Source organism: Procambarus clarkii, chromosome 3, assembly GCF_040958095.1.
Source record: "Procambarus clarkii isolate CNS0578487 chromosome 3, FALCON_Pclarkii_2.0, whole genome shotgun sequence".
In the NCBI taxonomy this organism is placed as follows: Eukaryota; Metazoa; Arthropoda; class Malacostraca; order Decapoda; family Cambaridae; genus Procambarus; species Procambarus clarkii.
Genome location: NC_091152.1, coordinates 51,367,430 through 51,395,388, shown reverse-complemented (window position 1 = coordinate 51,395,388; position 27,959 = coordinate 51,367,430). Strand labels below are relative to the sequence as shown.

At 46.8% G+C, this 27,959-nt stretch overlaps 1 protein-coding gene across 1 annotated transcript; it reads right to left on the bottom strand.

Annotated features, from left to right (window-relative positions):
- LOC138369035 (uncharacterized PPE family protein PPE16-like) lies at positions 1-27,959 on the bottom strand. Its single transcript, XM_069331930.1, has 4 exons — positions 27,830-27,959; positions 27,386-27,511; positions 22,749-22,909; positions 1-1,551 (listed from the first exon to the last, which is right to left on the bottom strand). Exons 1-4 carry the CDS (start codon positions 27,957-27,959, stop codon positions 1-3), a joined length of 1,968 nt encoding a protein of 655 aa, XP_069188031.1.

Sequence of the window (27,959 nt, the reverse complement as noted above, 5' to 3'; positions counted from 1 at the left end):
TTACCCCTTTATACCTCTGATAACTGTGGCTGGCTGGAGACACCTGTTTCCCAAGGTGTAGTTTCTCAAGGTGTTGTTTCCCAAGGTGTAGTTTCCCAAGGTGTAGTTTCTAAAGGTGTAGTTTCCCAAGGTGTAGTTTCTCATGGTGTAGTTTCTCAAGGTGTAGTTTCTCAAGGTGTAGTTTCCCAAGGTGTAGTTTCTCAAGGTGTAGTTTCTCAAGGTGTAGTTTCTAAAGGTGTAGTTTCCCAAGGTGTAGTTTCTCATGGTGTAGTTTCTCAAGGTGTAGTTTCTCAAGGTGTAGTTTCCCAAGGTGTAGTTTCTCAAGGTGTAGTTTCTCAAGGTGTAGTTTCCCAAGGTGTAGTTTCTCAAGGTGTAGTTTCCCAAGGTGTAGTTTCCCAAGGTGTAGTTTCCCAAGGTGTAGTTTCTCAAGGTGTAGTTTCCCAAGGTGTAGTTTCCCAAGGTGTAGTTTCCCAAGGTGTAGTTTCTCAAGGTGTAGTTTCCCAAGGTGTAGTTTCTCAAGGTGTAGTTTCTCAAGGTGTAGTTTCCCAAGGTGTAGTTTCTCAAGGTGTAGTTTCCCAAGGTGTAGTTTCCCAAGGTGTAGTTTCCCAAGGTGTAGTTTCCCAAGGTGTAGTTTCCCAAGGTGTAGTTTCCCAAGGTGTAGTTTCCCAAGGTGTAGTTTCCCAAGGTGTAGTTTCTCAAGGTGTAGTTTCTCAAGGTGTAGTTTCTCAAGGTGTAGTTTCCCAAGGTGTAGTTTCTCAAGGTGTAGTTTCCCAAGGTGTAGTTTCCCAAGGTGTAGTTTCCCAAGGTGTAGTTTCCCAAGGTGTAGTTTCCCAAGGTGTAGTTTCCCAAGGTGTAGTTTCTCAAGGTGTAGTTTCCCAAGGTGTAGTTTCTCAAGGTGTAGTTTCTCAAGGTGTAGTTTCCCAAGGTGTAGTTTCCCAAGGTGTAGTTTCTCAAGGTGCAGTTTCCCAAGGTGTAGTTTCTCAAGGTGTAGTTTCCCAAGGTGCAGTTTCCCAAGGTGTAGTTTCCCAAGGTGTAGTTTCCCAAGGTGTAGTTTCCCAAGGTGCAGTTTCTCAAGGTGTAGTTTCCCAAGGTGAAGTTTCCCAAGGTGCAGTTTCCCAAGGTGTAGTTTCTCAAGGTGTAGTTTCCCAAGGTGCAGTTTCCCAAGGTGTAGTTTCCCAAGGTGTAGTTTCCCAAGGTGTAGTTTCCCAAGGTGCAGTTTCTCAAGGTGTAGTTTCCCAAGGTGTAGTTTCCCAAGGTGCAGTTTCCCAAGGTGCAGTTTCCCAAGGTGTAGTTTCCCAAGGTGTAGTTTCTCAAGGTGTAGTTTCCCAAGGTGCAGTTTCCCAAGGTGTAGTTTCCCAAGGTGAAGTTTCCCAAGGTGCAGTTTCCCAAGGTGCAGTTTCTCAAGGTGTAGTTTCCCAAGGTGTAGTTTCCCAAGGTGTAGTTTCCCAAGGTGTAGTTTCCCAAGGTGCAGTTTCCCAAGATGTAGTTTCCCAAGGTGAAGGCCAGGACAGTGGACAGTGACCCAGGGCAACTAGCAGTGACCCAGGGCAGCTAGCAGTGACCCAGGGCAGCTAGCAGTGACCCAGGGCAGCAAGCAGTGACCCAGGGCAGCTAGCAGTGACCCAGGGCAGCTAGCAGTGACCCAGGGCAGCTAGCAGTGAACCAGAGCAGAAAGCAGTGACCCAGGGTAGCTAGCATTGACCCCAGAACAGCTAGCAGTGACTCAGAGCAGCTAGCAGTGACCCAGGGCAGATAGCAGTGACCCAGAGCAGCTAGCAGTGACCCAGGGTAGCTAGCAGTGACCCAGGGTAGCTAGAAGTGACCCAGGGCAGATAGCAGTGACCCAGGGCAGCTAACAGTGACCCAGGGCAGCTAGCAGTGACCCAGAACAGCTAGCAGTGACCCAGGGTAGCTAGCAGTGACCCAGGGTAGCTAGCAGTGACCCAGGGCAGATAGCAGTGACCCAGAGCAGATAGCAGTGACCCAGGGTAGCTAGCAGTGACCCAGGGTAGCTAGCAGTGACCCAGGGCAGATAGCAGTGACCCAGGGCAGCTAACAGTGACCCAGGGCAGCTAGCAGTGACCCAGAACAGCTAGCAGTGACCCAGGGCAGCTAGCAGTGACCCCAGAACAGCTAGCAGTGACCCAGAGCAGCTAGCGGTGACCCAGGGCAGCTAACAGTGACCCAGGGCAGCTAGCAGTGACACAGAACAGCTAGCAGTGACCCAGGGCAGCTAACAATGACCCAGAACAGCTAGCTGTGACCCAGGGCAGCTAGCAGTGACCCAGGGTAGCTAGCAGTGACCCAGGACAATGAACAGTGACCCAGGGCAGCTAGCAGTGACCCAAGGCAGCTAGCAGTGACCCAGGGCAGCTAGCAGTGACCCAGGGCAGCTAGCAGTGACCCAGGGAAGCTAGCAGTGACCCAGGACAGTGGACAGTGACCCAGGGCAGCTAGCAGTGTCCCAGGACAGTGGACAGTGACCCAGGGCAGCTAGCAGTGACCCAGGGCAGCTAGCAGTGACCCAGGGCAGCTTGCAGTGACCCAGGGCAGCTAGCAGTGACCCAGAGCAGCTAGCAGTGACCCAGGGCAGCTAGCAGTGACCCAGGGCAGCTAGCAGTGACCCAGGGCAGCCTGCAGTGACCCAGGGCAGCTAGCAGTGACCCAGGGCAGCTAGCAGTGACCCAGGGCAGCTAGTAGTGACCCAGGACAGCTAGCAGTGACCCAGGGCAGCTAGCAGTGACCCATGGCAGCTAGCAGTGACCCAGGGCAGCTAGCAGTGACCCAGGACAGCTAGCAGTGACCCAGGGCAGCTAGCAGTGACCCCATGGCATTAATTCTCGCTCAGTACACCCCGGTACCTGACCTATTGTTGCACAGCCCCGCTCAGTACTCCCCGGTACCTGACCTATTGTTGCACAGCCCCGCTCAGTACACCCCGGTACCTGACCTATTGTTGCACAGCCCCGCTCAGTACTCCCCGGTACCTGACCTATTGTTGCACAGCCCCGCTCAGTACACCCCGGTACCTGACCTATTGTTGCACAGCCACGCTCAGTACACCCCGGTACCTGACCTATTGTTGCACAGCCCCGCTCAGTACACCCCGGTACCTGACCTAGTGTTGCACAGGTACGCTCAGTACTCCCCGATACCTGACCTAGTGTAGCACAGCCCCGCTCAGTACACCCCGGAACCTGACCTATTGTTGCACAGCCACGCTCAGTACACCCCGGTACTTGACCTATTGTTGCACAGCCACGCTCAGTACTCCCCGGTACCTATTGTTGCACAGCCCCGCTCAGTACTCCCCGGTACCTGACCTATTGTTGCACAGCCCCGCTCAGTACACCCCGGTACCTGACCTATTATTGCACAGCCCCGCTCAGTACACCCCGGTACCTGACCTATTGTTGCACAGCCCCGCTCAGTACTCCCCGGTACCTGACCTATTGTTGCACAGCCCCGCTCAGTACACCCCGGTACCTGACCTATTGTTGCACAGCCACGCTCAGTACTCCCCGGAACCTATTGTTGCACAGCCCCGCTCAGTACTCCCCGGTACCTGACCTATTGTTGCACAGCCCCGCTCAGTACACCCCGGTACCTGACCTATTGTTGCACAGCCCCGCTCAGTATACCCCGGTACCTGACCTATTGTTGCACAGCCCCGCTCAGTACACCCCGGTACCTATTATTGCACAGCCCCGCTCAGTACACCCCGGTACTTATTGTTGCACAGTCACGCTCAGTACACCCCGGTACCTGACCTATTGTTGCACAGCCACGCTCAGTACTCCCCGGTAATTGACCTATTGTTGCACAGCCCCGCTCAGTACACCCCGGTACCTGACCAATTGTTGCACAGCCACGCTCAGTACATCCCGGTACCTATTATTGCACAGCCCCGCTCAGTACACCCCGGTACTTATTGTTGCACAGTCACGCTCAGTACACCCCGGTACCGATTGTTGCACAGCCACGCTCAGTACACCCCGGTACCTAGTGTTGCACAGCCACGCTCAGTACACCCCGGTACCTAGTGTTGCACAGCCCCGCTCAGTACACCCCGGTACCTAGTGTTGCACAGCCCCGCTCAGTACACCCCGGTACCGATTGTTGCACAGCCACGCTCAGTACACCCCGGTACCTAGTGTTGCACAGCCACGCTCAGTACACCCCGGTACCTAGTGTTGCACAGCCCCGCTCAGTACACCCCGGTACCGATTGTTGCACAGCCACGCTCAGTACACCCCGGTACCTAGTGTTGCACAGCCCCGCTCAGTACACCCCGGTACCGATTGTTGCACAGCCACGCTCAGTACACCCCGGTACCTAGTGTTGCACAGCACCGCTCAGTACACCCCGGTACCTAGTGTTACACAGCCACGCTCAGTACACCCCGGTACCTAGTGTTGCACAGCCCCGCTCAGTACACCCCGGTACCTAGTGTTGCACAGCCCCGCTCAGTACACCCCGGTACCTAGTATTGCACAGCCCCACTCAGTACACCCCGGTACCTAGTGTTGCACAGCCCCGCTCAGTACACCCCGGTACCTAGTGTTGCACAGCCCCGCTCAGTACACCCCGGTACCTAGGGTTACACAGCCCCGCTCAGTACACCCCGGTACCTAGTGTTACACAGCCCCGCTCAGTACACCCCGGTACCGATTGTTGCACAGCCACGCTCAGTACACCCCGGTACCTAGTGTTGCACAGCCACGCTCAGTACACCCCGGTACCTAGTGTTGCACAGCCCCGCTCAGTACACCCCGGTACCGATTGTTGCACAGCCACGCTCAGTACACCCCGGTACCTAGTGTTGCACAGCCCCGCTCAGTACACCCCGGTACCGATTGTTGCACAGCCACGCTCAGTACACCCCGGTACCTAGTGTTGCACAGCACCGCTCAGTACACCCCGGTACCTAGTGTTACACAGCCACGCTCAGTACACCCCGGTACCTAGTGTTGCACAGCCCCGCTCAGTACACCCCGGTACCTAGTGTTGCACAGCCCCGCTCAGTACACCCCGGTACCTAGTATTGCACAGCCCCACTCAGTACACCCCGGTACCTAGTGTTGCACAGCCCCGCTCAGTACACCCCGGTACCTAGTGTTGCACAGCCCCGCTCAGTACACCCCGGTACCTAGGGTTACACAGCCCCGCTCAGTACACCCCGGTACCTAGTGTTACACAGCCCCGCTCAGTACACCCCGGTACCTAGTGTTGCACAGCCACGCTCAGTACACCCCGGTACCTAGTGTTACACAGCCCCGCTCAGTACACCCCGGTACCTAGTGTTGCACAGCACCGCTCAGTACACCCCGGTACCTAGTGTTACACAGCCCCGCTCAGTACACCCCGGTAGTGTTGCACAGCACCGCTCAGTACACCCCGGTACCTAGTGTTGCACAACACCGCTCAGTACACCCCGGTACCTAGTGTTGCACAGCCCCGCTCAGTACACTCCGGTACCTAGTGTTGCACAGCCACGCTCAGTACACCCCGGTACCTAGTGTTGCACAGCCCCGCTCAGTACACCCCGGTACCTAGTGTTGCACAGCCCCGCTCAGTACACCCCGGTTCCTAGTGTTACACAGCCCCGCTCAGTACACCCCGGTACCTAGTGTTGCACAGCACCGCTCAGTACACCCCGGTACCTAGTGTTACACAGCCCCGCTCAGTACACCCCGGTAGTGTTGCACAGCCCCGCTCAGTACACTCCGGTACCTAGTGTTGCACAGCCACGCTCAGTACACCCCGGTACCTAGTGTTGCACAGCCCCGCTCAGTACACCCTGGTACCTAGTGTTGCACAGCCCCGCTCAGTACACCCCGGTTCCTAGTGTTACACAGCCCCGCTCAGTACACCCCGGTACCTAGTGTTGCACAGCACCGCTCAGTACACCCCGGTACCTAGTGTTGCACAGCCACGCTCAGTACACCCCGGTACCTAGTGTTGCACAGCACCGCTCAGTACACCCCGGTACCTAGTGTTGCACAACACCGCTCAGTACACCCCGGTACCTAGTGTTGCACAGCACCGCTCAGTACACCCCGGTACCTAGTGTTGCACAACACCGCTCAGTACACCCCGGTACCTAGTGTTGCACAGCACCGCTCAGTACACCCTGGTACCTAGTGTTGCACAACACCGCTCAGTACACCCCGGTACCTAGTGTTGCACAGCACCGCTCAGTACACCCTGGTACCTAGTGTTGCACAGCCACGCTCAGTACACCCCGGTACCTAGTGTTGCTCAACACCGCTCAGTACACCCCGGTACCTAGTGTTGCACAACACCGCTCAGTACACCCCGGTACCTAGTGTTGCACAGCACCGCTCAGTACACCCCGGTACCTAGTGTTGCACAGCCACGCTCAGTACACCCCGGTACCTAGTGTTGCACAGCCACGCTCAGTACACCCCGGTACCTAGTGTTGCACAGGACCGCTCAGTACACCCCGGTAGTGTTGCACAACACCCTGCAGTATTGCTCAACAGTTCACCACAAACCTCCACCAGTAGCGTCCTCCCTTCACTCCTAACTGGTGATCCGTGTTCACCAATAGCTGCACAACTCCGGTCGTCGCTCCTCCTAGTTCATGTCGGGTGCTGCTCCCTCTCTCACCTTCATCCTCACACACCAATAACAGTTTGTCCCCTCATCCCATTTTCTATGTTTACAGTTAAACGGCGCCTTTCTCAGGCACTGTGGTAGTTCCCCCCAATTATTGTCAAATGCTTTTAAATGTTTCGAGTTTCCATGATAATAGCTGAACAATGCAGTACCGCAGGGTACCATGCAGTAACCCAGGGTACCATGCAGTAACCCAGGGTACCACACAGTAACCCAGGGTACCATGCAGTAACCCAGGGTACCACACAGTACCCCAGGGTACCACACAGTACCCCAGGGTACCATGCAGTAACCCAGGGTACCATGCAGTAACCCAGGGTACCATGCAGTAACCCAGGGTACCACACAGTAACCCAGGGTACCATGCAGTAACCCAGGGTACCATGCAGTAACCCAGGGCACCATACAGTAACCCAGGGTACCATGCAGTAACCCAGGGTACCACACAGTAACCCAGGGTACCACACAGTAACCCAGGGTACCATGCAGTATCCCAGGGTACCACACAGTAACCCAGGGTACCACACAGTAACCCAGGGTACCATGCAGTATCCCAGGGTACCACACAGTAACCCAGGGTACCATACAGTAACCCAGGGTACCATGCAGTATCCCAGGGTACCATACAGTAACCCAGGGTACCATACAGTAACCCTGGGTCCCATACAGTAACCCAGGGTACCATACAGTAACCCAGGGTACCACACAGTAACCCAGGGTACCACACAGTAACCCAGGGTACCACACAGTAAGCCAGGGTACCACACACTAACCCAGGGTACCATACAGTAACCCAGGGTACCAAGAGTAACCAAGGGTACCAAGAGTAACCCAGGGTACCATACAGTAACCCTGGGTATCACGAGTAATCCAGGGTACCATACAGTAACCCAGGGTACCATACAGTAACCCTGGGTACCATACAGTAACCCTGGGTACCATACAGTAACCCTGGGTACCATACAGTAACTCTGGGTACCACACAGTAACCCCAGGGTACCACACAGTAACCCAGGGTACCACACAGTAACCCCAGGGTACCACACAGTAACCCAGGGTACCACACAGTAACCCCAGGGTACCACACAGTAACCCCAGGGTACCACACAGTAACCCAGGGTACCACACAGTAACCCCAGGGTACCACACAGTAGCCCCAGGGTACCACACAGTAACTCTGGGTACCACACAGTAACCCAGGGTACCAAGAGCAACCCCAGGGTACCACGGGACACTGGAACATCATTAAAACATTACACACTTCTGGATATTTTTGACCCAGACTATTGCTGTAGACGACAGGTCACCAACAGTGACCTCTCGCCTACAACAGTGACCTCTCGCCTATAACAGTGTCCTCTCGCCCACAACAGTGTCACCAACAGTGTCACCAACAGTGTCACCAACAGTGTCACCAACAGTGTCGCCTACAACAGTGTCGCCCACAACAGCGTCACCAACAGTGTCGCCTACAACAGTGTCGCCCACAACAGCGTCACCAACAGTGTCGCCCACAACAGCGTCACCAACAGTGTCGCCTACAACAGTGTCGACCACAACAGTGTCGCCCACAGCAGTGTCGCCCACAACAGCGTCACCAACAGTGTCGCCTACAACAGTGTCGCCCACAACAATGTCGCCCACAACAGTGTCGCCCACAACAGCGTCACCAACAGTGTCGCCTACAACAGTGTCGCCCACAACAGTGTCGCCCACAACAGTGTCGCCCACAACAGTGTCGCCCACAACAGCGTCACCAACAGTGTCACCTACAACAGTGTCGCCTACAACAGTGTCGCCCACAACAGTGTCGCCCACAAAAGTGTCGCCTACAACAGTGTCGCCCACAACAGTGTCGCCCACAACAGCGTCACCTACAACAGTGTCGCCTACAACAGTGTCACCCACAACAGTGTCGCCCACAACAGCGTCACCCACAACAGTGTCACCTACAACAGTGTCGCCCACAACAGTGTCGCCCACAACAGTGTCGCCCACAACAGTGTCGCCTACAACAGTGTCGCCTACAACAGTGTCGCCCACAACAGCGTCTCCAACAACAGTGTCGCCTACAACAGTGTCGCCTACAACAGTGTCGCCCACAACAGTGTCGCCAACAACAGCGTCACCTACAACAGTGTCGCCCACAACAGTGTCGCCCACAACAGTGTCGCCCACAACAGTGTCGCCTAAAACAGTGTCGCCCACAACAGTGTCGCCTACAACAGTGTCACCCACAACAGTGTCGCCCACAACAGTGTCGCCCACAACAGTGTCGCCCACAACAGTGTCGCCTACAACAGTGTCGCCTACAACAGTGTCGCCTACAACAGTGTCGCCCACAACAGCGTCACCTACAACAGTGTCGCCTACAACAGGGTCGCCTACAACAGTGTCGCCTACAACAGTGTCGCCTACAACAGTGTCACCTACAACAGTGTCGCCCACAACAGTGTCGCCCACAACAATGTCGCCCACAACAGTGTCGCCTACTACAGTGTCGCCCACAACAGTGTCGCCTACAACAGTGTCGCCCACAACAGTGTCGCCTACAACAGTGTCGACTACAACAGTGTCGCCTACAACAGTGTCGCCTACAACAGTGTCGCCCACAACAATGTCGCCCACAACAGCGTCACCAAAAGTGTCGCCTACAACAGTGTCGCCTACAACAGTGTCGCCTACAACAGTGTCACCTACAACAGTGTCGCCTACAACAGTGTCGCCTACAACAGTGTCGCCTACAACAGTGTCGCCCACAACAGTGTCACCTACAACAGTGTCGCCCACAACAGTGTCGCCCACAACAGTGTCGCCCACAACAGTGTCGCCCACAACAGCGTCACCAACAGTGTCGCCTACAACAGTGTCGCCTACAACAGTGTCGCCCACAACAGTGTCGCCTACAACAGAGTCGCCTACAACAGTGTCGCCCACAACAGCGTCACTAACAGTGTCGCCTACAACAGTGTCGCCCACAACAGTGTCGCCCACAACAGTGTCGCCCACAACAGCGTCACCAACAGTGTCGCCCACAACAGTGTCGCCCACAACAGTGTCGCCCACAACAGTGTCGCCCACAACAGTGTCGCCTACAACAGTGTCACCTACAACAGTGTCGCCTACAACAGTGTCGCCCACAACAGTGTCGCCTACAACAGTGTCGCCCACAACAGTGACGCCCACAACAGTGTCGCCCACAACAGTGTCGCCCACAACAGTGTCGCCTACAACAGTGTCGCCTACAACAGTGTCGCCTACAACAGTGTCGCCTACAACAGTGTCGCCTACAACAGTGTTGCCCACAACAGTGTCGCCCACAACAGTGTCGCCCACAACAGTGTCACCAACAGTGTCGCCCACAACAGTGTCACCTACAACAGTGTCGCCTACAACAGTGTCACCTACAACAGTGTCGCCTACAAGTGTCGCCTACAAGTGTCGCCTACAACAGTGTCACCTACAACAGTGACCAGCACTGTTGGTCTCTCGTCCTGACGCGCGTCTAATGTGAAAATAACAAACCTGGTTACAAAAAAGTTTAACATATAAATAATATATTTTCTGAGGTATGACTGAGTCAAGATATTCTTCCACTACATATCAAATATCATTCTATTAATATAAATCAGTTTTAAACGCGAACTTCATCAAGTTTCCATTTACTTTCTACAATTAACAAACGATGGTTCTTATTTAGAAAAATTAACACACATTTACAATAATTACTTTGAAAAAAATCAAAATCCGCATTTACACGTGTTTTTCAACAATTTCGTAAAACATTCATATCTTCTACACACGATACCAACTGCGTTTGATAGAAGGAAAAATACCATCATGTGATTTTGATGACTTTGAATATGAATGCAAAGATAAACATATTAATTATATTACAATTTTGGCATAATTAATTTGGCATGAATGTGGATAAAACCATTCGGGCCTTACCTGGTGTAGTGGTGGTGAGGAAGAGTGCCAACAGAAGGGCATACATGATGCCAACACCAACAGTTGTTTTGCTCCACTTTTTTTTGTTTACGATCAAAGGATTTTCCGATGATGGACACTATCAAGCACTGTCTGCCTCCCGCCACTGACCCCTCTCTCTCTGTGTTAGGTCAACCTGGCCTGGGGTCAGAGAGGGGGTCGACACTGCTTAGGGGGACAGAGAGGGGGTCGTCACTGATTAGGGGGGTCAGTGAGGGGGGTCGTCGGTGCTCAGGGGGTCAGAGAGGGGGGTCGTCACTGCTTAGGGGGTCAGAGAGGGGGTCGTCACTGGGGTCAGAATCATGGGGTCTTTCCAGTTTATGGTCAGAATCGGGGTTTTCACTATTTAAGGTCAGACTCGTAGTCCTTACTGGCTAGCCACTTTCAACAGGACTTGTTTTCAACAGGACTTGGTTTCAACGACCATCCACTCGCCGCACCACCTTAAGTAGGAGAAATTTCCTAAGACCCAAACACCTAGTTTTGATATCTAATTCAAGGTCACTATCACTCGCTCTCAAGGGTTTCAGACGAGTTGATCAATTGTTCCAGACATCACTATTACTCACGATTAAACAAGTCAATTCTTGACTACGTAACTACAACAGTCTGTTTACTGAATACAATAGACAAATACAACACCAGGTAATAAGCTGAGAATTATTATCATCAGTGCTTGGATGCTAAATCACGTTAAATAATTATTCTACTTAACACTTGATCATTACTTTACCAAATTGGTTTTCTCTCTATCAGTAAAATAAAACTTTAAATTGTTGCCATAAGTTTCTGAGGCTAGGCTGTATCTCATCCTCATTGTTATCAGCGAGTCATTAGCCCGCGAGCGTGAGGGGAAAGGAAGGCGTTGACGTTTATTAACTACCAGCAATGGTCGTATCACCAGAAGCTGTTGGGCTTAGCTGGTTCAGGTACGGAGCGGAGCGCTGTACACCCTCCCTCCACGACGGCTGCAGCCACACTGACTCCTGCCTCACCCACACTGCTCCACCTATCCACCTCACACCACCACAACTCATCCCTTAAATTCATCATTAAATCCTTCCTCAGAATTTCCTTTCCTCGGACAAACACAAAAATACAGTTATATTTCTACCGAATTCTCTTACGTTTAGGCACCTGGGAATACAGCGGCTCTCGTTAGTGATATAGAATTACTCCACGACCATAGACGAAGGGACAGCCAGCACAAACTGCCCAACTCCAGGCAAAACTATCAATATTGTTAGTATTTTTGAGCAATATTCCCACACGCAGGTTTCATGCAGACGAAGCGACAGCAATATTGCTAAATGACACGACGGAGCTAACCACAGCGCCTCGCCCAGCCACCAGTGTTCACCGCTACGTTATATTGGCAGGTGATAGTTAGTTTAGTGGCCGGATCATTTTATATATTCGTCAGACTTTCTGAACTGTCCTTAATACGAAACCTCGTCGCCAAATAAAATAATATTACGCATGTGCGTTGCTGAGCCACAACAACCTTCCATGTCCCTCAGTCCTCCCCACTGTTCCCCCTTCACCCGTCTCCTCGGCCTCCCAACCATTCCCCACTCCACCATCCCCTCTTCCTTCCCACCATGCCACACTCCCCTGTCCCTTTGTCTTCCCCACCATTCCCCACTCCACCATCCCCTCTTCCTTCCCACCATGCCACACTCCCCCGTCCCGTCGTCCTTCCCCACCATTACCCCCTCCCTTTTTCCTTCGTTCTTCCCACCATCTCTTCCGTCCCCTCATGATCCCCACCGTTCCCCACTCCCTCGTCCGATGCCTTCCCAAATGGTCTGATGTTCCCATCAGAAAATTGGGAACATCAAGTGATCTGATGTTCCCATCACTGAAATATAAGAAAAACAGTTAAAAATGAAAAGAAAATATTAAAAAAAAACTATACTCACGAAATGAACGTTATGGTAAACAACACTGCTTAATTCCAACACAATTCACACAAAATAATTAAATCAAAAAGAAAATAAATCAAAATCTATGAAAATAAAATTGATCAATACAATCGGAAACATTAAAATGGAATTCGTGACATATTTAGTATAGCGTGCATGTTGCTATTATGTGCAACAGTGGCGCTGTTTTTAAAAAACGCATGTTTTTACCTGTCACAGGGGTGGCATCTATACAGTAGGTACATAAAAGGATGCGCCTATTCGAATGCAATGTTGTGTCAAATTTTCAAAGCAATTGGTAAAGAGGTTTCAAAGATTTCCCTCATATGAAAAACACGTGGAAAACATTTTTTTTTCAGAAAAAGTATATATACTTATATATATATACAGTATATATATATATATATATATATATATATATATATATATATATATATATATATATATATATATATATATATATATATATACAGGAAAGACTGCTACCAATATATATATATATATATATATATATATATATATATATATATATATATATATATATATATATATATATACTTTTTCTGAAAAAAAATGTTTTCCACGTGTTTTTTCATATGAGGGAAATCTTCGAAACCTTTTTAATAATATATATATATATATATATATATATATATATATATATATATATATATATATATATATATATATATATATATATATATATATATATATGTTGTACCTAGTAGCCAGAACGTCGTACTCGGCCTGCTATGCAAGCTCCGATTTGTCTAATAAGCCAAATTTTCCTGAATTAATATATTTTCTCTAATTTTTTTCTTATGAAATGATAAAGCTACCTATTTCATTATGTATAGGGTCAATTTTTTTATTGGAGGTAAAATTAACGTAGATATATGAACGAACCTAACCAACCCTACCTAACCTAACCTAACCTAACCTAACCTAACCTAACCTAACCTATCTCTATAGGTTAGGTTAGGTTAGGTTAGGTAGCCGAAAAAGTTAGGTTAGGTTAGGTAGGTTAGGTAGTCAAAAAACAATTAATTCATGAAAACTTGGCTTATTAGGCAAATCGGGCCTTGCATAATAGGCTGAGAAGTGCGTTCTGGCTATTAGGTACGACATATATATATATATATATATATATATATATATATATATATATATATATATATATATATATATATATATATATATATATTAGTATATTTTGGTAGCAGTCTTTCCTGTAGACATATATTATTAAATATGACCGAAAAAGTAAGATTAATAATTCTAACACGAATTTTCTCAATCTTTCGTACATTACGCTTCACTGTTGGAGGTAAATCAAAAATCACTTCTCCAAAATTCAAAAAATTCAATTCAAAAAATTCAAAAATTCTTCAAATGAATTTTGGAGAAGTGATTTTTGATTTACCTCCAACAGTGAAGCGTAATGTACGAAAGATTGAGAAAATTCGTGTTAGAATTATTAATCTTACTTTTTCGGTCATATTTAATAATATATATATATATATATATATATATATATATATATATATATATATATATATATATATATATATATATATATATATATATATATATATATATATATATATATATATATACTAGCAGTACCCGGCCACGCGTTGCTGAGCCACAACAACCTTCCGTGTCTCCCAGTCCTCCCCACCATTTTCCCCTCACCCGTCTCCTCGGCCTCCCCACCATGCCCCACTCCCCCGTCCCTTTGTCCTCCCTACCATTATCCTTTCCCCCATCCCCTCGTCCCCACCATCCCAAACTCCCCCGTCCTCTCTTCCTTCCCCACCATTTCCCCTATCCCTTGTCCCCTCGTCCTCCCCACCATCTCTCACTTCCGTCCCCTCGTCATCCCCACCATTCCCCACTCCCTCGTCCGATGCCTTCCCAAATGGTCTGATGTTCCCTTCAGAAAATTGGGAACATCAAGTGATCTGATGTTCCCATCACTGAAATATAAGAAAAACAGTTAAAAATGAAATGAAAATATGAAAAAATATATAAAAAGAAACTATTCTCACGAAATGAACGGTCTGGTAAACACCACAGCTGAATTCCAACGCAATTCACAAAAAATAATTTAATCAAAATGAAAATAAATAAGAAATCTAGGAAAATTGAATTTATCAATGCAATCAGAAACATTGAAATGGAATTGTAACATATCTAGTATAGCATGTGTGTTGCTCTTACATGCAACAGATGGCGCTGTTGCATGTAAGAAAAGCATAGTTTTACCTGTCACAGGTGTTGCATCTATACTTATACTTAAGAAATGAACGGTATGATAAACAACACCGCTCAATTCCAACACAATATCACACAAAATAATTCACTAAAAATTAAAATAAATCGAAATCTATGTAAGTAAAATTTATCAACGCAATCGGAAACATTGAAATGGAATTCGTGATATATTTAGTATAGCGTGTATGTTGCTATTATTTGCAACAGATGGCGCTGTTTTTCAAAACTGCATGTTTTTACCTGTCACAGGGGTGGCATCTATATTGTAGGTATATAAAAAGATGCGCCTATTCGAATGCAACGTTGTGTCAAAATTTCAAATCAATTGGTGAAGAACTTTCGGAGATTACAGAGTGTGTTTTTCTTACGTCCAACAGATGGCGCTGTTTTTAAAAAAAATGCATGTTTTTTCCTATCACAGGTGAGGCATGTATATAGTAGATATATAAAAAGACGCGCCTATTCGAATGCAACGTTGTGTCAAAATTTCAAAGCAATCGGTAAAAAGGTTTAGAAGATTTCCCTTACATGAAAAACACAGTTTTTCAGAAAAGCATGTCTTTTTTTACCGTCACAGACGTGACATCTATAGAGTATGTATTTAAAAACCTGCTCGGATGCGAATGGAACGTTGTTCCATTCGCATCCGAGCGAATGGAACAACGAATTGAACAACGAACAGCGAATGGAATTAAAATATTAAAATATTAATATATACATACAATAATATCAAATAATAATTGTATGCATGTTAGGGAGTGGACCACACACGACCATGACATATGCTTAGTAAGGAGGAACAAAACAGGAAATACAGGATATGACTCATGGTGATTGTTAGTGAATAACAGCCCACAGTGAATAATTGTGCAGCTTTAGCGCCCAGTGGTGACTTGACACTGTCATGCACTGAAGGTTGATTGTGGCTACGACACAACCCAACACTGTTGACTACGACACAACCCAACACTGTTGGCTACGACACAACCCAACACTCTTGACTACGACACAACACTACACTGTTGGCTACGACACAACCCTACACTGTTGACTACGACACAACCCTACACTGTTGGCTACGACACAACCCTACACTGTTGGCTACGACACAACCCTACACTGTTGGCTACGACACAACCCTACACTGTTGACTACGACACAACCCAACACTGTTGGCTACGACACAACCCAACACTGTTGGCTACGACACAACCCATCACTGTTGGCTAAGACACAACCCAACACTGTTGGCTACGACACACCCCTACACTGTTGGCTACGACACAACCCCACACTGTTGGCTACGACACAACCCAACACTGTTGGCTACGACACAACCCAACAATGTTGGCTACGACACAACCCAACACTGTTGGCTACGACACAACCCAACACTGTTGGCTACGACACAACCCAACACTGTTGGCTACGACACAACCCTACACTGTTGGCTACGACACAACCCAACACTGTTGGCTACAACACAACCCAACACTGTTGGCTACGACACAACCCAACACTGTTGGCTACGACCGATACCAACACTGTTGACTACGACACAACCCAACACTGTTGGCTACGACAGATACCAACACTGTTGACTACGACACAACCCAACACTGTTGACTACGACACAACCCAACACTGTTGACTACGACACAACCCAACACTGTTGACTACGATACAACCGAACACTGTTGGCTACGACACAACCCAACACTGTTGGCAACGACAGATACCAACACTATTGACTAAATCTGTTTGACTGTTGATATTGATAAAAATGAGTTTCCTGTTGGGTTATTTGTGGACCTGCGTAAGGCTTTCGACACTGTCAACCACCTAAACCTTCTTCTTAAATTACATCATTATGGAGTCAGAGGACACTTCCTACAATACCTCAAATCTTACCTTACTGACACGCTCCAGTATGTTTCTGTGAATAATTCAATTTCTCCCACGCTACCCATCAACATCGGTGTTCCTTAGGGCAGCATACTTGGCCCTCTCCTCTTTCTCATCTACATTAATGACCTTCCAAATGCCTCCCAACACCTCAAACCAATTCTATTTGCTGACGACACAACCTTCATTTACTCCAGTCCTGACCCCCTTGCTCTAAATGCCACAGTAAATACTGAGCTAAATAAAGTCCATCTTTGGCTAACTGCCAACAAACTCTCCCTTAACATTGACAAAACTTTCTATATTCTGTTTGGCAATAAATCCTCTAATCAAATAAATCTCAGAATAAACAGTACCCAAATTTGTAACAAAATAGATGGCATATTCCTTGGCGTTCTCATTGACGTGAAGCTGAATTTCCAGGGACACATTTTAATATATCAAAAAAAGTTTCAAAAACTGTTGGCATTCTTTCTAAGATCAGATATTATGTACCCCGCCCTGCCCTGGTGACGCTCTATTACTCCCTCATCTATCCTTATCTCAACTATGGTATTTGTGATTGGGGTTCTACTACCCAAAATCATTTATGTCCTCTAATTACTCAACACAAAGCTGCTATTAGGACAATATCCAACTCTGGCCCCAGACATCACTCGGTACCCCTACTCAAATCTCTGAATATGTTGGACATTAAGTCACTACACATTCTCTCATATGTATTATACATATATAAAACGCTGAACTGTAATGCCAATCCTGACCTCAAAAGCTTCATTGAAGGTTGTAACGGAACCTATGAGCACCACACCAGAAGCAAATACAGTTTTGATATTCCAAGAGTACGACTTAATCAAACTAGAAATGCTCTACAAATCAAGGGACCCAGAATGTGGAATGACCTTCCCAACCATGTTAAAGACTGTACCTCTCTCCACCAATTTAAGATAAAAACTAAGCACTACCTAATAAATTCCCTGTAACCTACCTTACCCCTCTATTGTCAACCCTTGTCTGTTTTTCTTAAACAACGCTGTTTGTCGACCTAATTGTATTTGTGCTGCTTTTTCAAACATGTTCCCCCCTTTCTTATTTTTATTTTTATTTGTTCTCAACACATTTTACACTTTAAACTCAATTAGTTTTAGGTTTTAGTCATTAAAGTTTTTTCTGCCTGAAACGCATTGCGTAATAGTGGCTTTAGGCATTGTATGTACTAGCTCTATCTATAAATCTATCAATTTTTGTAAATATCTCTTGTATGTATGTACCTTACCTGAATAAACATTTATTTATTTATTTATTTACTACAACGCAACGCAACACTGTTGGCTACGACACAACCCAACACTGTTGGCTACGACACAACCCAACACTGTTGGCTACGCCACAACCCAACACTGTAGGCTACGCTACAACCCAACACTGTTGGCTACGCTACAACCCAACACTGTTGACTACGACACAACCCAACACTGTTGGCTACGACACAACCCAACACTGTTGGCTACGCCACAACCCAACACTGTTGGCTACGCCACAACCCAACACTGTTGGCTACGCCACAACCCAACACTGTTGGCTACGCCACAACCCAAGACTGTAGGCTACGCTACAACCCAACACTGTAGGCTACGCTACAACCCAACACTGTTGGCTACGACACAACCCAACACTGTTGGCTACGACACAGCCCAACACTGTTGGCTACGCCACAACCCAACACTGTTGGCTACGCTACAACCCAACACTGTTGGCTACGCCACAACCCAACACTGTTGGCTACGCCACAACCCAACACTGTTGGCTACGCCACAACCCAACACTGTAGGCTACGCTACAACCCAACACTGTTGGCTACGCCACAACCCAACACTGTTGGCTACGCTACAACCCAACACTGTTGGCTACGCCACAACCCAACACTGTAGGCTACGCTACAACCCAACACTGTTGGCTACGCCACAACCCAACACTGTTGGCTACGACACAACCCAACACTGTTGGCTACGACACAACCCTACACTGTTGGCTACGACACAACCCAACACTGTTGGCTACGACACAACCCAACACTGTTGGCTACGCCACAACCCAACACTGTTGGCTACGCTACAACCCAACACTGTTGGCTACGCTACAACCCAACACTGTTGACTACGACACATACCAACACTGTTGGCTACGCCACAACCCAACACTGTTGGCTACGCTACAACCCAACACTGTTGGCTACGCCACAACCCAACACTGTAGGCTACGCTACAACCCAACACTGTTGGCTACGCCACAACCCAACACTGTTGGCTACGACACAACCCAACACTGTTGGCTACGACACAACCCTACACTGTTGGCTACGACACAACCCAACACTGTTGGCTACGACACAACCCAACACTGTTGGCTACGCCACAACCCAACACTGTTGGCTACGCTACAACCCAACACTGTTGACTACGACACATACCAACACTGTTGGCTACGACACAACCCAACACTGTTGGCTACGACACAACCCAACACTGTTGACTACGACACAACCCAACACTGTTGGCTACGACACAACCCAACACTGTTGGCTACGACACAACCCAACACTGTTGGCTACGACACAACCCAACACTGTTGGCTACGACACAACCCAACACTGTTGACTACGACACATACCAACACTGTTGGCTACGACACAACCCAACACTGTTGGCTACGACACAACCCAACACTGTTGGCTACGACACAACCCAACACTGTTGACTACGACACATACCAACACTGTTGGCTACGACACAACCCAACACTGTTGGCTACAACACAACCCAACACTGTTGGCTACAACACAACCCAACACTGTTGGCTACGACACAACCCAACACTGTTGGCTACAACACAACCCAACACTGTTGGCTACGACACAACCCAACACTGTTGGCTACGACACAACCCAACACTGTTGGCTACGACACAACCCAACACTGTTGGCTACGACACAACCCAACACTGTTGGCTACGACACAACCCAACACTGTTGGCTACGACACAACCCAACACTGTTGGCTACGACACAACCCAACACTGTTGGCTACGACACAACCCAGCACTGTTGACTACGACACAACCCAACACTGTTGACTTCGACACAACCCAACACTGTTGGCTACAACACATACCAACACTGTTCACTACGACACAACCCTAGACTGTTGGCTACGGCACATAGCAACACTGTTGACTACGACACAACCCAACACTGTTGACTACAACACAACCCAACACTGTTGACTACGACACAACCCAACACTGTTGGCTACAACACATACCAACACTGTTGACTACGACACAACCCAACACTGTTGGCTACGACACAACCCTACACTGTTGGCAACGACACAACCCAACACTGTTGGCTACGACACAACCCAACACTGTTGGCTACAACACAACCCTACACTGTTGGCTACGACACAACCCAACACTGTTGGCTACGACACAACCCAACACTGTTGGCTACGACACAACCCAACACTGTTGACTACGACACAACCCAACACTGTTGGCTACAACACATACCAACACTGTTGACTACGACACAACCCTAGACTGTTGGCTACGGCACATAGCAACACTGTTGACTACGACACATACCAACACTGTTGGCTACAACACAACCCAACACTGTTGGCTACGACACAACCCAACACTGTTGACTACGACACATACCAACACTGTTGACTACGACACAACCCAACACAGTTGGCTACGACACAACCCAACACTGTTGACTACGACACATACCAACACTGTTGACTACGACACAACCCAACACAGTTGGCTACGACACAACCCTAGACTGTTGGCTACGACACAACCCAACACTGTTGGCTACGACACAACCCAACACTGTTGGCTACAACACAACCCAACACTGTTGGCTACGACACAACCCATCACTGTTGGCTACGACACAACCCAACACTGTTGGCTACGACACAACCCTACACTGTTGACTATGACAGAACCCAACACTGTTGACTACGACACAACCCAACACTATTGACTATGACAGAACCCAACACTGTTGGCTACGACACAACCCAACACTGTTGACTATGACAGAACCCAACACTGTTGACTACGACACAACCCAACACTGTTGGCTACGACACAACCCTACACTGTTGGCTACGACACAACCCAACACTGTTGGCTACGCCACAACCCAACACTGTTGGCTACGACACAACCCTACACTGTTGGCTACGACACAACCCAACACTGTTGGCTACGACACAACCCTACACTGTTGGCTACGACACAACCCAACACTGTTGGCTACGCCACAACCCAACACTGTTGGCTACGACACAACCCAACACTGTTGACTACGACACAACCCAACACTGTTGGCTACGACACAACCCTACACTGTTGGCTACGACACAACCCAACACTGTTGGCTACGCCACAACCCAACACTGTTGGCTACGACACAACCCAACACTGTTGACTATGACAGAACCCAACACTGTTGACTACGACACAACCCAACACTGTTGGCTACGTCACAACCCTACACTGTTGGCTACGACACAACCCAACACTGTTGGCTACGACACAACCCAACACTGTTGGCTACGACACAACCCAACACTGTTGACTATGACAGAACCCAACACTGTTGACTACGACACAACCCAACACTGTTGACTACGACACATACCAACACTGTTGGCTACGACACAACCCAACACTGTTGACTACGACACAACCCAACACTGTTGGCTACGACACAACCCAACACTGTTGGCTACGACACAACCCAACACTGTTGACTACGAAACAACCCAACACTGTTGACTACGAAACAACCCAACACTGTTGTCTACGACACAACCCAACACTGTTGGCTATGACAGAACCCAACACTGTTGACTACGAAACAACCCAACACTGTTGGGGTGTGTCGTAGCACCTCCAGCACGCCTCCCAGCACCTCCCCGGACCTCATAGCACCTCCCCGGACCTCAAAGCACCTCCCTGGACATCCCAGAACCTCCCTGGACCTCTCAGTTCCTTTCCGGACCACTCCACATCTTCCAGCACCTCTCAGCACCTCCCCGGACCTCCCAGCAGCTCCCAGTAACTTCCTGACCTCCCAGCACTTTCCAGTAACTTCCTTAACCTCCCAGCACCTTCCAGTCCCTTCCTGGACTTCTCAGCATCTTCCAGCACCTGTCAGCACCTCCCCGGACCTCGCAGCACCTCCTAGTAACTTCCTGGACCTCCTAGCACCTCCCTGGACCTCCTCGGACCTATTAGCATCTACCCGGACTCCCCCAGTACCTCCCTGGATCCCCTCAGCACCTCCCTGGACCACCCAGCACCTCCCCGGACCTCATAGCACCTCCCGTGACCTCACAGCACCTTCCTGGATCACCCAGCACCTCCCCGGACCTCATAGCACCTTCCAGCACCTCCCTGTATCTCCCAGCACTTTCCTGGATCTCCCAGTACCTCCCTGGACCTCCCAGCACCTCCCTGGATCTTCCAGAACCTCCCTGGACCTCCCAGCACCTTCCTGGACCTCCTAGCCCCTCCCTGGACCTCTCAGCACCTTCCTGGACCTCCAATCACCTCCCGGCATCTCCCTGGACCACCCAGCACCTTCCTGGACCTCCCATCACATCCCTGGACCTCCCGGCATCTCCCTGGACCACCCAGCACCTTCCTGGACCACCCAGCACCTCCCAGTACCTCTCCGGACCAAACAGCATCTCCTTGGATCTCTCAGCACCTTCCCGGACCTCCCAGTACCTTCCCGGACCTTTCAGCATCTTCCAGCACCTCCCAGCATCTCCCCGGACCCCACAAGCACCTCCCTGGGCTTCGTTGGGCCTCCCAACACCTCTCCGCACCCCTCCCTGGACCTCGCAGGACCTCTCTGGACCCCCCAGCACCTCCCAGCACCTCCCAGGACCCCCCAGGACCTCGCTGGCCCTCCCAGCACACCTTCCTGGACCTCCAGGTCTTCAGCACATAATATAGTTCTAAATCCCCAACACTAAATATATAATCAGTATTGTCTCTAGTATTGTCTACAGTATCACCTTCAGTATTATCTTCAACAGATTCAGTATTACCTTCAACACCTTCAGTATTACCTTCATCACCTTCAGTATTACCTTCAACACCTTCAGTATTACCTTCAGTATTACCTTCAACACCTTCAGTATTACCTTCAGTATTATCTTCAACACCTTCAGTATTACCTTCAACACCTTCAGTATTATCTTCAACACCTTCAGTATTTCCTTCAACACCTTCAGTATTACCTTCAGTATTACCTTCAACACCTTCAGTATTACCTTCAGTATTACCTTCAACTCCTTCAGTATTACCTTCAACACCTTCAGTACTACCTTCAACACCTTCAGTATTACCTTCAACACCTTCAGTATTACCTTCATCACCTTCAGTATTACCTACAACACCTTCAGTATTACCTTCAGTATTACCTTCAGTATTACCTTCAACACCTTCAGTATTACCTTCAACACCTTCAGTATTACCTTCAACACCTTCAGTATTACCTTCAACACCTTCAGTATTACCTTCAACACCTTCAGTATTACCTTCAACACCTTCAGTATTACCTTCAGTATTACCTTCAGTATTACCTTCAGTATTACCTTCAGTATTACCTTCAACACCTTCAGTATTACCTTCAGTATTACCTTCAACACCTTCAGTATTACCTTCAACACCTTCAATATTATCTTCAACACCTTCAGTATTATCTTCAACACCTTCAGTATTACCTTCAACACCTTCAGTATTACCTTCAACACCTTCAGTATTACCTTCAACACCTTCAGTATTACCTTCAGCACCTTCAGTATTATCTTCAACACCTTCAGTATTATCTTCAACACCTTCAGTATTATCTTCAACACCTTCAGTATTACCTTCAACACCTTCAGTATTACCTTCAACACCTTCAGTATTACCTTCAACACCTTCAGTATTATCTTCAACACCTTCAGTATTATCTTCAATACCTTCAGTATTACCTTCAACACCTTCATTATTACCTTCAACACCTTCAGTATTACCTTCAGTATTATCTTCAACACCTTCAGTATTACCTTCAACAACTTCAGTATTACCTTCAGCACCTTCAGTATTACCTTCAACACCTTCAGTATTATCTTCAACACCTTCAGTATTACCTTCAACACCTTCAGTATTATCTTCAACACCTTCAGTATTACCTTCAACACCTTCAGTATTACCTTCAACACCTTCAGTATTACCTTCAACACCTTCAGTATTATCTTCAACACCTTCAGTATTACCTTCAACACCTTCAGTATTACCTTCAGTATTACCTTCAACACCTTCAGTATTACCTTCAACACCTTCAGTATTACCTTCAACACCTTCAGTATTACCTTCAGTATTACCTTCAACACCTTCAGTATTACCTTCAACACCTTCAGTATTACCTTCAACACCTTCAGTATTACCTTCAGTATTACCTTCAACACCTTCAGTATTACCTTCAACACCTTCAGTATTACCTTCAACACCTTCAGTATTACCTTCAACACCTTCAGTATTACCTTCAGTATTACCTTCAACACCTTCAGTATTACCTTCAACACCTTCAGTATTACCTTCAACACCTTCAGTATTACCTTCAACACCTTCAGTATTACCTTCAACACCTTCAGTATTACCTTCATCACCTTCAGTATTACCTACAACACCTTCAGTATTACCTTCAGTATTACCTTCAGTATTACCTTCAACACCTTCAGTATTACCTTCAACACCTTCAGTATTACCTTCAACACCTTCAGTATTACCTTCAACACCTTCAGTATTACCTTCAACACCTTCAGTATTACCTTCAACACCTTCAGTATTACCTTCAGTATTACCTTCAGTATTACCTTCAGTATTACCTTCAGTATTACCTTCAACACCTTCAGTATTACCTTCAGTATTACCTTCAACACCTTCAGTATTACCTTCAACACCTTCAATATTATCTTCAACACCTTCAGTATTATCTTCAACACCTTCAGTATTACCTTCAACACCTTCAGTATTACCTTCAACACCTTCAGTATTACCTTCAACACCTTCAGTATTACCTTCAGCACCTTCAGTATTATCTTCAACACCTTCAGTATTATCTTCAACACCTTCAGTATTATCTTCAACACCTTCAGTATTACCTTCAACACCTTCAGTATTACCTTCAACACCTTCAGTATTACCTTCAACACCTTCAGTATTATCTTCAACACCTTCAGTATTATCTTCAATACCTTCAGTATTACCTTCAACACCTTCATTATTACCTTCAACACCTTCAGTATTACCTTCAGTATTATCTTCAACACCTTCAGTATTACCTTCAACAACTTCAGTATTACCTTCAGCACCTTCAGTATTACCTTCAACACCTTCAGTATTATCTTCAACACCTTCAGTATTACCTTCAACACCTTCAGTATTATCTTCAACACCTTCAGTATTACCTTCAACACCTTCAGTATTACCTTCAACACCTTCAGTATTACCTTCAACACCTTCAGTATTATCTTCAACACCTTCAGTATTACCTTCAACACCTTCAGTATTACCTTCAGTATTACCTTCAACACCTTCAGTATTACCTTCAACACCTTCAGTATTACCTTCAACACCTTCAGTATTACCTTCAGTATTACCTTCAACACCTTCAGTATTACCTTCAACACCTTCAGTATTACCTTCAACACCTTCAGTATTACCTTCAGTATTACCTTCAACACCTTCAGTATTACCTTCAACACCTTCAGTATTACCTTCAACACCTTCAGTATTACCTTCAACACCTTCAGTATTACCTTCAACACCTTCAGTATTACCTTCAACACCTTCAGTATTACCTTCAACACCTTCAGTATTACCTTCAACACCTTCAGTATTACCTTCAATACCTTCAGTAATACCTTCAACACCTTCAGTATTATCTTCAACACCTTCAGTATTACCTTCAACACCTTCAGTATTACCTTCAGTATTACCTTCAACACCTTCAGTATTACCTTCAACACCTTCAGTATTACCTTCAACACCTTCAGTATTACCTTCAGTATTACCTTCAACACCTTCAGTATTACCTTCAACACCTTCAGTATTACCTTCAGTATTACCTTCAACACCTTCAGTATTACCTTCAACACCTTCAGTATTACCTTCAACACCTTCAGTATTACCTTCAACACCTTCAGTATTACCTTCAACACCTTCAGTATTACCTTCAACACCTTCAGTATTACCTTCAGTATTACCTTCAACACCTTCAGTATTACCTTCAACACCTTCAGTATTACCTTCAGTATTACCTTCAACACCTTCAGTATTACCTTCAACACCTTCAGTATTACCTTCAACACCTTCAGTATTACCTTCAACACCTTCAGTATTACCTTCAACACCGTCAGTATTATCTTCAACACCCTCAGTATTATCTTCAACACCTTCAGTATTACCTTCAACATCTTCAGTATTACCTTCAACACCTTCAGTATTTCCTTCAACACCTTCAGTATTACCTTCAGCACCTTCAGTATTACCTTCAACACCTTCAGTATTACCTTCAGTATTACCTTCAGTATTACCTTCAACACCGTCAGTATTATCTTCAACACCCTCAGTATTATCTTCAACACCTTCAGTATTACCTTCAACATCTTCAGTATTACCTTCAACACCTTCAGTATTACCTTCAACACCTTCAGTATTATCTTCAACACCTTCAGTATTATCTTCAACACCTTCAGTATTATCTTCAACACCTTCAGTATTACCTTCAACACCTTCAGTATTACCTTCATCACCTTCAGTATTACCTTCAGCACATTCAGTATTACCTTCAGCACTTTCAGTATTACCTTCAACACCTTCAGTATTATCTTCAACACCTTCAGTATTACCTTCAACACCTTCAGTATTATCTTCAACACCTTCAGTATTACCTTCAACACCTTCAGTATTACCTTCAACACCTTCAGTATTATCTTCAACACCTTCAGTATTATCTTCAACACCTTCAGTATTACCTTCAACACCTTCAGTATTACCTTCAACACCTTCAGTATTACCTTCAACAACTTCAGTATTATCTTCAACACCTTCAGTATTATCTTCAACACCTTCAGTATTACCTTCAACTCCTTAAGTATTACCTTCAACACCTTCAGTATTACCTTCAACACCTTCAGTATTATCTTCAACACCTTCAGTATTACCTTCAGCACCTTCAGTATTACCTTCAACACCTTCAGTATTACCTTCAACACCTTCAGTATTATCTTCAACACCTTCAGTATTACCTTCAACACCTTCAGTATTACCTTCATCACCTTTAGTATTACCTTCAGCACCTTCAGTATTACCTTCAACACCTTCTGTATTACCTTCAGTATTATCTTCAACACCTTCAGTATTACCTTCATCACCTTCAGTATTACCTTCAGTATCATCTTCAACACCTTCAGTATTACCTTCAACACCTTCAGTATTATCTTCAACACCTTCAGTATTATCTTCAACACCTTCTGTATTATCTTCAACACCTTCAGTATTACCTTCAGTATTATCTTCAACACCTTCAGTATTATCTTCAACACCTTCAGTAGTACCTTCAACACCTACAGTATTACCTTCAACACCTTCAGTATTACCTTCAACACCTTCAGTATTACCTTCAACACCTTCAGTATTATCTTCAACACCTTCAGTATTACCTTCATCACCTTCAGTATTATCTTCAACACCTTCAGTATTACCTTCAGTATTACCTTCAGCACCTTCAGTATTACCTTCAACACCTTCATTATTACCTTCAACACCTTCAGTATTACCTTCAACACCTTCAGTATTACCTTCAACACCTTCAGTATTACCTTCAACACCTTCAGTATTATCTTCAACACCTTCAGTATTGCCTTCAACACCTTCAGTATTATCTTCAACACCTTCAGTATTACCTTCAACACCTTCAGTATTATCTTCAACACCTTCAGTATTACCTTCAACACCTTCAGTATTATCTTCAACACCTTCAGTATTGCCTTCAACACCTTCAGTATTACCTTCATCACCTGATAATTCCTTGTTTTCCCTTGTTAGTTCCCTTCCCATACCTTTATCATTATTCAT

Coding starts and splice junctions, on each gene's coding strand:
- LOC138369035 (XM_069331930.1), bottom strand. CDS start 27,959: ATGAATAATGATAAAGGTATGGGAAGGGAACTAACAAGGGAAAACAAG. Junction 27,512..27,829: donor TAATACTGAAGGTGTTGAAG/GTAATACTGAAG, acceptor ATAATACTGAAG/GTGTTGAAGGTAATACTGAA. Junction 22,910..27,385: donor TGTTGAAGATAATACTGAAG/GTAATACTGAAG, acceptor GTAATACTGAAG/GTGATGAAGGTAATACTGAA.